Source organism: Chenopodium album, chromosome 4 (assembly GCF_948465745.1).
Source record: "Chenopodium album chromosome 4, dcCheAlbu1.1, whole genome shotgun sequence".
Taxonomy (NCBI): domain Eukaryota; kingdom Viridiplantae; phylum Streptophyta; class Magnoliopsida; order Caryophyllales; family Amaranthaceae; genus Chenopodium; species Chenopodium album.
The window spans coordinates 2,018,930-2,032,057 of NC_137837.1; the positions used below are offsets into that span (position 1 = coordinate 2,018,930).

General features: G+C 31.4%; 1 protein-coding gene across 1 annotated transcript; it reads left to right on the forward strand.

The window, feature by feature from the left end:
* The first annotated feature begins 3,884 nt into the window (after window positions 1-3,884).
* On the forward strand, window positions 3,885-13,015 carry LOC145628474 (lysine histidine transporter 2-like). The gene is made up of 8 exons (XM_081680771.1): window positions 3,885-4,153; window positions 10,291-10,451; window positions 10,711-11,103; window positions 11,223-11,616; window positions 11,991-12,096; window positions 12,209-12,300; window positions 12,407-12,475; window positions 12,698-13,015. Exons 1-8 carry the CDS (start codon window positions 4,112-4,114, stop codon window positions 12,794-12,796), a joined length of 1,356 nt encoding a protein of 451 aa, XP_081536897.1. The 5' UTR covers window positions 3,885-4,111; the 3' UTR covers window positions 12,797-13,015.
* The last annotated feature ends 113 nt before the right edge of the window (window positions 13,016-13,128 follow it).

A 13,128-nucleotide genomic window follows, 5' to 3' on the forward strand; every position in this document is an offset into this window, starting at 1 on the left:
TTGAAATTTTAGGGAATATATCTCGGAGTCATATAATGTCATTTGGAACCATATATGATCATTATTTGTTGTCATAAAAGTTCGTGGTAGGCTTGAATTAATGAAATCGGTGGAAGTTGTAAACCGGTAAATTAGTCGTTTTAAGGCAAATTAGATGGTTCCACCCACCCAATTGGACTCCCGGAGGGTATTAGGGACCATGGTAAGTATTTCGGAAATTTTTATATTCGGGCAAAAAAAGAGTCAAAAAATTCCAAATTTGAAGGCTAATATCCACGCTTTTTGAGAAATTTCGATTGTTTCGTGGCCCGGTGTCGAAAAGCATTGAGATTTTAGGGGATAGATCTCGGGGTCATATAATGTCGTTTGGAACCATATATGATCATTATATGTTGTCATAAATGTTCGTGGTAGGCTTGAGTTAATGAAATCGGTGCAAGTTGTAAACTGGTAAATTGGTCGTTTATAGGCAAATTGGATGGTTCCACCCAGCCAATTGGACTTCTGGAAGATATTAGGGACCATTGTAAACATTTGAGCAATTTTTATTTCCGGGTGAAAAAAAAAATTCCAAAATTTAAGGCTAATATCCATGCTTTTTGAGAATTTTTGGAGGTTTCGGTCAGAGCTTTCAATTCGGGTAAACTGGTTGGGTTTAGGTCGGTAAGAGTGGCCGGGTAAATTCGAATTTAATCCATAACCTATGCGGGTCGGGTTTGGATTGGGTAATTCTTGAGTCGTGTAATAATTCTTATTGGGTTTGGGTTATCATCATGTCGAGTCATTTTCAAGCCGGGTCATTCTCGGGTTCAATTCGAGTTCGGTTCAAGTCAATAATTTGCGGGTTATAATCAGTTTGGGTCATTTCCAAGTCGGGTTATTCTCGGAGTCAAGTCGGGTTATGTTCAAGTCAATAATTTGCAGGTTACAATCAGGTCGGGTCATTTCCAAGTCAGGTCATATTCGATTATCATTTTTATCAAGCTAATTATTTCCTTTTGACTATAATATGTATGGCAATATACAAGGGAACTATAGTCTATAATTAGGAAGATAATCATCTCCTTTGACCATACAACAAATATATACTATATTTAATTCTTAATTTGAGGATGATGCTCCTTTCTTTTGCTGGCCTGGACCGACTTGGTCTCCCTATACAAAATGTTTTGATCAACAATAATAAGGTGGTCTAAATTGTATTTAAGGTGATTTGAAATCGGATCAGGAACAATTTGGGTTGAATTTAGGTCGGGTCAATAACAAGTCGTGTTGATTTCGAGTCGGGTTAGTAATAGATTGGGTTGAATTTTTTGGTTGGGTTAGTAATAGGTCTGGTAAAATTCGGGTCGGGTCAATAACAAGTCGGGTTGAATTTGGGCAGGTTAATAACAAGTCGGGTTGATTTCGGGTCGGGTTTGTAACAGGTTGGGTTAAATTCGGGTTGGTTTAGGAATGGGTCGAGTTGAATTTTGGTCAGGTTAGTAACAAGTCGGGTTAAATTCGGGTTTTGACGGGTTAAAACGGGTTTGAGTCAATTTCAGTTCAAGTTGGGGTCGGTTCAGGTCAATAATTTACGGGTTACATTCGGGTCGGGTCATCTCCAGGTCTATTCATGTTCGGGTTCGGGTGTCACACACTCGGGTCTAGGGTTGGTTTCAGTTCGGGTTTGGGTCACCATTTTTTGAGTTAAGATGGTTCGGTTAATAATCGATTTTGAGTTGGTATTTCAGATCGGGTTAACTTTTGACAACTCTATTTAATACTGCATTTTTGCTTTATTTATCATTTCACACTTTTCATATGGAGGTTTTTTTTTTTTTTTTTTTTTTTTTTTTTGAATAGATATCGAGTATAATTTTAACAATAGTTCAAGTATATAGGAAAACAAATTTAAAGAATATATTAGAAGAACTTTAGCATGTATTACAATGTTGATCAAACTTGTATATAATTGTAAAACCAAACCAATATGTATCGTACCTCATGAATCAATTATGCTAATTTAATACGAAGTATATAATATTGGTATAATTATGAGATGAACAACATTATTAAAATTAAAGTTTTTTGAATTTTGACGTGGGATTCTTTTTCTATTGGCATAATTAAACTATTTTAGCCTTTTAGCAGCCAAAATGACAGAAAGAAGGTACCACAAAAATTAAAGGTTGACCAACTTTTCATTTTTTAGTGTTAGCGTTTTTCATGGTCTTCTAAGTATGCTTATCCTAATTATATTTGACTAAAAAAACTTGAAAGTAACTTATTCCCAAAAGGAGGAGAGTGCTAAGAGATAACATTATATGTTAAGACTTAAGAGTATTGAATTTTCCAAATAATCCTATCTAGGCTAAGTAAAAAGAAGATGAGAACGACGCGATTAATATAACAATATGATTAATGATGATATTTGAAATATACTCGTATATGACTACAACTTATCGTAATCCTATTTTTGGAGAAATCCCTAAACATTGTGTATAATTTTAAAAAGGTACGTAACATGTATACAAATTGTTATGAATCTTGAAAACATGGAACTCTTAGAGAGTAGAGAGACAAATGTAAAGTAAATCAAATTTTAAATTTCAATTTTGAAAGTTAATTACTATGCAACTTAACATAATAGAGATAAGGAGCAACATAATTTTTCGGAGTCATAATGCGCATCATGTTCTGTACATGGGATAGAAAAACAGTTGGTAATGGTTGTTGCCTTGTTGGCATTGATTCATGGGAGAAATCTAATAAGCTGCCGGAATTCCTCCATTATTGACCCAATAGAAGAAAATGTGAATCTAAAAAAATTAGATATGGTAGAAAAATGTACGCAAAAAGCGAGGCTTGGGTCGGTTCAACTATTGGGCCAAACTCAATCAGGGTTGATCTCAACACAATTGGGCATATCAGGTTTGAGCCTAAACCGAACTAGTAGTATAGGACTACAGGCTAGTTCGAAATTAGTTTCATGTCTCATTGTGTTAATAATAAGGTAATACCATTTTCGTTTTTTTTAATTGACACATTTTGATTTTATGTATTATTTATGTAACCTAGTTTGACTTTGTTTTGTGATTTAGTGATAAATAAATACTAGTCATGTGGGATCTTGTTAGATTCATCTCAATGTCTATTTTCTAAATATCAAAATTTCATAATTTTTGCTAAATACACAACTAAAGATATTTACATTTAAAGCTATGAATTGACAAACGTGTCTAAATAAAATGACTCGTATCAACTAATTGAATTTTCATAATAAGCCAACAAGCAACAGCTTTTGAATCTTGCTTAATCTAAAGTGACTTCAAAAGAAAACCTCCGTAGAATATGTCATAATCCAAACACGACTTACATTTAGCCTATGTAGGACCTAAATTCCAAAACACTGTTGCACAACTTTTATGATCTTTAAATATTTCTTGGTATGACTTAATAACCTGATAATATGATATATTCTAAGATCTAACAATAGTGAAATATTTAGCCTTGGACATAAGCTCAAAGGTCAGGACTCCTATGTGAAGAGCCATGATGGATACAAATACAAATCTCAGAACATTAACCATCATATTAAACTTTTAGATAGTGTAAAACAAATCTTCGAAGAACAAAACATCACAAATATAAAAACATAGTGTATAACATTAAACGCGGGTGTATAATAGACACATATTTCGATAATTGACATCTTAACAAGAGTGTGGAATTCATAAAATAAAATTATAATAACGAAATAGACAAAAAAAAAAAAAAAAAAAGATGGGAAGTTCGTAGAATTTTCGTAGGTAGAAGTCTAATAGTCAAAGGGGTTATACGTCAGTCTTGTTTTCTCTCTCCGTTTACTTCAACTTGCATTAATCTTTCATACACACCATTCTTTGCCCATATAAGCTACCATTTTATCACATTCTCAACCCATCTTCACATTTATACATTATTTAAAACTATATAGTAGTATATACATCATATATATTGTATATTGCTAATTAGTATATAAGGTATCAAAAGAAGATCAATTATCTTGAGATTGAGTTTGTTAATCTTTGATTACAAGTTAAACGAAACTCGGGTTTTGGGCGATTTGTATTTTAATCAAGGTGTTAATATGGTTACTCAAGTAACTCAAGCTTCTCCTCAGAATAGCGCAGTAAGTTTTCTCTGTTTTTTTGTTTGATCATGTTTTTATTATTGGATTAAATCTTTTGTACTCTGTTTTATTTGGTATTAGTATTTGTACATCTAGTATATGATTGTAATTTGTAATATGATGTATGAATTTAATTGTGCCATTGTTTAGGATGGACATTCAATTGCAATGGTATAATTTTTAGCCAAAGATTGGTTGCTTGTATTAGTTAAGCTATTAAATTGGAATCAATTAGGTACGTCACCAAGAATGTGACATTATGTAATTTAAGAAAGTAAAACGAAAAATACTAGAAATTACACAAACACGAAAAAAAGAAGTGAGTAATATGATTTAAATTTTGTGTTTATGACTTTGATTGCTTAAAATAGGTTGAGAATTCTTCCTAGTCAGTTCATTGTAAATATATTTTATGAGACTATCTTGTTCGATTTTTGTTGATGTAATGTAGAAAATTTATATATGAACTAAGTACATGATAGCTACCTCATTTTCAATTTTGAAAATTAAGAATTCAATACAAACTATGAGAGTGGAATTGAGTTTTTAGTCTCACAATTCATCTATTCAACAATGGTATTAAAGAATGAATATACGTCAAAACAATGTAAATTAACTTTTTTTTTTGGTGCAATGTAAATTAACATTATAATAAGTAACTTACAATATTCCTCTGAAACATTATAGTAGTAATCTATAAACAATTAATTGGAATTAATTCTTGTACTGTATATTAGTTACTTACTATATATAATTCATGTAAGTTAATCTTTCAAGATAATATTTTAGTATTCTTTTAAATCCTTAAGTTAAGCCGTTAGTTGATAGTTGACCCTTAAAATATGAGGATAACAACTTCTCACCATGTGATATATTCTTGCTAAATTCAACATTGGACAGCCTTTTTTTTAGTATTTAATAATTAATGTGATCATGTCTTTACATATATTTTTAGGACTTGTTTGGACGGATGTACCCACAAGTTAACAGAATACAAATTTGATTGTTTGAAAATTTTGTGTTGATCACTTGAATTGCATAATATTGTGGTACATAACTAACATAAGTGATTTTTATACTATGACGTATGCAAATTAAATAAAATTCCAATCACCCTTATAAAAGAATCGTCTCACTTGTCTTTGTGTATACAACATATATATCCTTTTTCTTTGTGGGGATGACTTACTAGGCCGTTTATAATAGTATTTATTAATCCTATGTTTTGAATATCACCTCTTAACATATAAACTAATCACGTTATTCCGTCAACATTTACCCACACAAAATCACGCGATAGGAAGTTGAGCATTTTCGGGAGTAAGGAGAATAAGTGTAAATAATTTAGAAGGTAGAAATAATAGGTTTGAAGTTTTCATGTCAAATGTATGAGATTATTAAAGCCTTACACTTGTCTTTATAGTTAAAACTGAAATTAGAGTGCAGTAAATATTTAAATAATCTGGTGGTTTATGTAATTTTAATAATTAAAGGAACCTTTCAAAAAATAAAATAATAATAATACGGAGTAATAAAATGACAAATGGAAACAGGTGCCACAAGTTTTTCGCCCACCAAAATAAGAGGCTAGATAAACTCGATCTGTCAACTCTTAAGTGTTGAATAGTGGTAAAAAAAATAAAAAAATAAAAAAGAAAAAGAAATAAAGATAAATGTTATTAACAAATATCAAGCAATATTTTACGCAAAGATCATGTCATTAACAAAGATTAAGCAATAAAAACAACCTTTTTCTGTGTAATTATGATGCAAATTGCTAAGTGATACGAAGTAATACATTTGAGAAATTTGCCAATATAAAATAAGTAAATTATATTAAAATTGGACTAAATTATTTTAGCTGCATTTCCGTAATGTCATTTATGTAGGTGCAACCATCACGATAAGTAGTAATCTGTAGTCCGTAGGTACTAGGTAGTAACACTTATGAATAGTTAGTTCAAAAGTGCATAGTTCTATATGTAAGGCTGGTATATTGGCCATATTAAATAAATATTGTACATGTACTTAATATTTATTTTTGAGGACAAACGGGATGGGGCAAACATATACTTAACATTGTCATTAGTTACCTCGATATACTTTAAAACTAATCCTGTTTTTTGCTTTTTTCATATTAAGGTATTTTTATCTTCTATAAAAAAAACCTGACATTGTAAGAGACACTCCTATTAAAAGTCTAAGTTAAAAATTATAAAACAGAAAATTATGTACAATATACTTATGAATTATGATACGTCAAAAAGTCAAATACAGAAATACTTGTTACACTCTCTTATCCTTAAATCCTTAATAAAATCCATATACATGCATCATAAAATAAAAATAAATAAAAATTCATGATTCCAGATTCAATTCACTCGTTTTATTGCTATATAAAGCAGTAAATTTCCACAACTCATTGACAGTAGGAGAGAGATTAAAACTTTACCAAAAGAGGAGATTTGGTGATTACAATTTTACAACTAATTTTTATATATAAAGTGTGTAACGCATTACTTTTATTTTGCGCACAATTTCAGAAGGAGATTCAATTCCCAGAATTTTTAATCTCCTTCTGTTAATTTCCTAGCCAATTAAATGGATACTCGACCTCCTTCAAAATTCACAGTATGATTTCTTTTCTCTTTAATTGTTTATATGATTTCTTTTATTGCAATTTATATGGTTCATATAATATAGTTAGTTTATTATTGTTGTTATTTGGAAGTATTCATATATATGATCATTATATCTAGCCTTAAGAATTTTTTCGATATGCTAATTGTTCTTTTCTTGATTTCATTATAAGTTAAAAAGCGTGTGACAAAATTTTAAATGTGAACTAACAATATTCGGAAACGAATGGAGTAATGAATTAACCTGATTCTTATTTGTTTAATGATACCTTGTTATGTTTATTTGAATATTTTTTTTATGATTAAAAAATTGATATAGGTATCGACAAAATAGTTGAATTATAATTGTATTTTACACTATCTTTGATAAACCTTGATTTATTTTTAATTATATTTTTCAATCCAACCCCCTTGTAATTTGATCTTCAAGAGCATCTTAGGTGGTATTTTAACCCTTAAATTATATGATCAAGAATTCCGGATCATAACTTCTCACCATGTGACATACATTATTTGTCTTCTAATGAAATTTGAATATAATTTATCCAATTCAAGCATAGTTTACAAGATAGGATGATGGTATTGAATATTGATTTAATTAATTGTGCTTTTTAGGGAAGTTTTGAAGATTTTAATTTACATATAATACTTTAAGAAAATATTTTAAGCTATGAACCTGGTCAAACTCATTGTTCAAATACATCTAAATAGTATATATATTTATTTCTGATACTTAAGTTCACACACAAAACGAAGTTAATGTTGAAAAACCATAACCCTACCGGAGAACCCTACCCAAAATACATTGAGAGAAACCTCTAACCTTACTTAAGCTAAATTGAGCCCAAACAACGTGAAGCCTGATTTGACTCATCACTTATGATATTTGTATTAAGATTATTTGAACTCTCTATTTGAAATTAATCTCGAATCCTACTTGTTGACCCAAATTTTCACGTTTAAAATAAATCTATATGATGTTGGCCTGTGATTATTCCTGCTCCTCACATACCTTTTTGAATTGGTTAAAAAAAAAAAAAAAAATTGGTTTAGTGGTCCAACATACATTTGAGAATATAATCGTTCTCTATCTATTATATATTGTTTATATAGAGAGTGAGGTATAGCTCAAGTGGTTAGGGCTTCCCTCCTGATTCCAGGAGATCCTAGGATCGATTCTCACCCCCGCCCTTTGTGGCTCTCTAAACACCAAAAAAAAATATATATATATATATATTGTTTATATATGAAAATTTTAAGTGTAAATTAAAATTCTTTATATACACAAGAAAAGGGTATATATGGCGACATGGCGTGATGACCATTTATATTCAACCATAGCTACTAGCTAGTTCTTCAAGCAAATCTTGCTTGTTTAGAATATTTAATAAATATAATGATTTGCACCAAAAAAAAAAAAAATATAATGATGAGTGATATATTTGGACTTTTTTAGTTGAAACTTAAAACTCGGCTTTCCAATCATTTGAATTAAGAAAAATGACATAATAAATTAATAGCCAAATTGAACAATTATATTGTTAAAAAAAAAAAAAAAAAAAAAAAAAAAAAAAAAAAAAAAAAAAAAAAAAAAAAAAAAAAATTGAGTGAGAAAAATCAAATTATTAATTGTATATTTGTATGTAGGAGTGTAGTTCATGGTAGGAATGTAATGTGAAGTTTAAGGGCGTGGACTTGACTTTTTATCCTATAAAAAGTGGTGTAATGATAGTAGCTTAACCCTTTAGGAAGTCTTCCAAATTAAAAGTTCATAATTTGGCAGTTTTCTACTTTTTTTTTTTGGGGGGTGTTTTTTGTGGTTTGGTGTGAATTGTTAACTCCACAAAAAATAGGAAATCTCCAAACTTTTTGGTCAATTTTATAAAGTGAGTTGATTCTACAATTGACAAATTGTACAAATATGGCTCCTTCTGTCCCCAGCACTTCTTATGGGCGTATCAATGTAAATATCTCTTTTTTCTATCTTTAGAATAGTAGATTGTGTGCATCATTTGGGTTGTTTGTTTTGGGTTATCATATGTTTTCATTTCACATTGATGATAATCATTTACTGTAAAAATATGGGATACGGATGGAGAATTAGTGGGTATTGAATAAGAATAGAAATATTATTTTTCTTTGTTTGGCATAAGTTAGAAATTAGATTAGGATAACTTGTATTTTTAATTACCATTACTTATCTTTCCTTTCCTCGGTAAAAATGTCTTTTACTCTATCATTTTTATCCCATCCCTTATGAGTCTTCTGATGACAACTTTGATTCCCCTAGTTATTATTTTTGAGGGATAACCAAGCTTTTAGTTTGTTAACGAATTTTTTTATTTTTTATGGTCAACCTTTAATGTAAAGACTTCAAAAGTCAAAATTACTAATGGAGCTACTATACACAAGAAAAATGTCTCTTAAATTTAATCTCAATTCAAAACACCTATCAGTTAATCGTAAATGACTTAGAAAAATTGAGGTGATTAGTCTTTACGAATTTTATTTACCTGAAATTTTTAAGAAACTTGCTAGATATTTCTTCAATGTCAATAGATTTTGGTAAAAGTTCACATTTTATCTAGTCAAAGTTTTGCAATAATGATTTTTGAAAGAGCGAGGGTAAAATGGGAATTCTTAATCATGTTATGTCTATTGCAAATTGTGTTAGTGGGGTGCTACTTAATTTCAAGTGATGTATCACACAATAGTAGACATGCCCTTTCATGTGAACAAGTTGTCATTTGAATATTTGATAAATCAATTTTCTATAATTTTTGTCTAATTTCTAATTTTGCACTCCATGTGTTATGGACTTAAAATAAAGACTTTGACTCTTCAATTTATGCTAAGCTGTATTTTTGCTGTCAATTCATAATTGTCTTTGAAAATTTTGGTGGACAATGAATTCAAACCTATTACAATATTGGTTTATTTATATCAATGAATTTTTACCAATTTTAAATGCTAGTGTTATTAATTAGCTCCGTGAACCCACCGTTTATACATAAAATAAAGTTATAAAAATACTTTTATGATGATCAAGATCAAATTCACGAGTATAATTGTATAAATATACTTGTATAATCTTATCTCTTTGGACTTCAGTTTGATTACGATTTCCTTATATAGTATGTTTCTTTTATGATTCTATACTTAATTATAGTACTTTTTTGACGTATACCTTGTGACAACGTTACCTTTAATTTACCAACTTGATTTGTTTCACATGACAATTCTAACATATTTGTGATATCTTCAATGAAAATGACTCATTTTTATTAATTTGTCACTTTGAGTACTAACATCAATAAGATTAAACGTTATGAAAGTATGTTCGATTTTTGAAAATAGGTTCAAAGTTAATGTTTGTGAACTACTATTGAACACTAATGATCAATATTTTCCTTGTATTATTTTTTATGTACGATATCATTTTGTTATGTTTTAAGTGAATTTGCATTATATTTATAATTTTGGTGTATGTTTAATCAGGATATTGAAACAAAGTTAGCAAAACAAAAGGAAATTGATGATTGGCTTCCCATTACATCGGCAAGGAATGCAAAATGGTGGTACTCTGCCTTCCACAATGTCACGGCTATGGTTGGTGCCGGAGTCCTTAGTCTTCCATATGCCATGGCTAATCTAGGATGGTAAGTTTTCACAAAATTTTAACATTTCCGTCTGTAGTCTAGAAAATTAGCTAGTCCGTACAAAATAACAAGACAAGGCCTAATTTTTCTAATTAAAATGTTTGAGTTCTTTACCAATTAATAGTTTTTATTATATGTTTTTACGAAGAAAATAATGTTAAATTGCCTAAATGTCACGTATATATTTTCTATACTATGGACGATGAAAGGGTGCAATTTTTATATCCAACAGTTGATATAATTTTGGTGTGTTTTACAGGGGACCAGGAGTGGTAATTCTAGTACTGTCATGGATCATAACATTGTACACCCTATGGCAAATGGTGGAGATGCATGAGATGGTGCCGGGAAAGCGATTTGACCGGTACCACGAGCTAGGACAATACGCCTTTGGGGAGAAGCTAGGCCTATGGATTGTGGTGCCTCAACAACTTATTGTTGAAGTTGGTGTTAACATTGTTTACATGGTTACCGGAGGTAAATCCCTTCAAAAGGTCCATGATATCATATGTGCTACCAAGACTAATTGCGCACCTATGAAAACAACCTACTTTATCATGATCTTCTCCTCTGTCCACTTTGTCCTGTCTCACCTTCCTAACTTCAACTCCATCGCCGTTGTTTCATTGGCTGCTGCTGTTATGTCCCTTAGGTGAACACTTGAACGAGCAAAACATCTTTAAAGATCTTTTAAGAGTTACCTTAAATATGTATTCCAAGGCCTTAATTTTTAACTAGTTGGATTTTTTTTGGTTTGATATGATGTTGCAGCTATTCTACAATTGCATGGACAGCATCACTAGGGAAAGGTGTACAACCAGATGTTTCTTACGGGGCTAAGCACCATAGTGACGTAGGGAAGATGTTTGGCTTCTTCAACGCGCTAGGAGATGTGGCTTTTGCATATGCAGGACACAACGTTGTACTCGAAATTCAAGCAACCATCCCTTCCACCCCAGAAAAGCCTTCCAAGGGACCCATGTGGAAGGGTGTTATCGTTGCTTATATCGTTGTTGCCATATGCTATTTCCCTGTTGCCCTAATCGGCTATTGGGTTTTTGGCAACAAGGTTGAAGATAACATCCTTATTTCCCTAGAGAAACCTGGTTGGCTTATTGCTATGGCCAACATGTTTGTGGTCGTCCATGTTATTGGAAGCTATCAGGTGTGTATCATAATTTGAAATTGTACACACACGAGAAAATCTACTGTATATACCAATTGTGTACCCAAATAAGTCTTGGGAGTTGGTGGGGATTTGGGAACTCACTTTGTGACTTTGAGGTCACGAGCTCGAGCCCCACCAACTACAAAATGGTTGGGAGTAGGGGGATTCCCTTACCTCCCCCTCTACTCTCAAGCGATGACCTAAACCTGTGAGAGGTGTCGGTTTAGTAGGGTCCTTAAAAAAAAGTCTTGGACGTGCAAAATATTCCCTAGGAAATGACCTTGAAATATACTAACTTTCATGATTCACATTGTTGTTTTCATATGAATTTCCAAGATACTGATCAAGAACTTGTTTTTTTGCCTCTCTAGATATATGCCATGCCGGTGTTTGACATGATTGAAACTGTGCTAGTGAAGAAGCTGCACTTCAAGCCTACTTGGTACCTTAGGTTTATTAGTCGCAACTGTTATGTGGGTAAGTGTCAATGTTCTTATTCTATATATACTTTCTCTTTACAATTATACTATCAACGTGACTACTGATCGAAATTTGGTTAACCATTGATTTTTTTTTTCTACTTCCACAGCACTTACAATGTTTATAGCCATTACATTCCCCTTCTTTGGAGGACTTCTTGGATTCTTCGGAGGATTTGCCTTTGCTCCAACTACATACTTTGTAAGTCCATTTTACGTACAATGAATCTTAAATTAAATCAACATTTTATCTTGAATTTTAATTTATGTTGCACTTGTCAAATGTTCTAACTTTCTTCTATTTGCAGCTTCCTTGCATCATGTGGCTTGCTATTCACAAACCCAGGAAGTTTGGCCTATCATGGTGGTGTAATTGGGTATGTTTTCCTTTCTATATGCTGCAGAGCTTATCGAGTATGGTCTGATTCTAGCCGAATAACAATTTTTTCGACCACTTTGGTCTTTGGCCTGATCTGGCCTCAGGATAAACATTATCAGCCCGAAAATTCTGGCTGATATAAGTCGAGTTTTTATTGGCACATTGGTGTAAATCTTTGTTATTGAATATATTCTCATAATGTTTTCTGCTCATATTTCAGGCGTGCATTGTTCTTGGAGTCATGCTGATGGTGTTAGCACCTATTGGAGGGCTTAGACAGATCATAATAGCCGCGAAAACCTACAAGTTCTACTCATAAGAAGCATTTTCATATTTGTGGTTTGAAGATTAGCATTGTAGTTTTTCTTTTGATAAAGACGAAATGATGAATCCAGCTACATTGCTTCTTTAGTATCAGTTGGATTATACATTTTTAACTAGGGTACAGTCAGTTTGACATATTTTCCGAACCTGCTAGCTCTGTCTTTGTTTATATTTTTTCAAAAATTTGAGTGCATATAGAATGAGTTTCTGCTGAGTTTCCAAGTAGTCACAGAGTACTTCTAAATTATGTAAAAGGAGTTGTGTTTGCCTTTATATGCTTTCAGATTTCACAGTTTCAGAAATAAGGTTCAAATATACAGTTGCAGA

What these genes read in the sequence shown, in the direction of transcription:
- LOC145628474 (XM_081680771.1), top strand. Translation starts at nt 4,112, where the DNA reads ATGGTTACTCAAGTAACTCAAGCTTCTCCTCAGAATAGCGCA. An exon ending in ATGTTATTGGAAGCTATCAG is followed by an intron (nt 11,617 to 11,990) that starts GTGTGTATCATA and finishes TTGCCTCTCTAG; the next exon opens with ATATATGCCATGCCGGTGTT. An exon ending in TATCATGGTGGTGTAATTGG is followed by an intron (nt 12,476 to 12,697) that starts GTATGTTTTCCT and finishes CTCATATTTCAG; the next exon opens with GCGTGCATTGTTCTTGGAGT.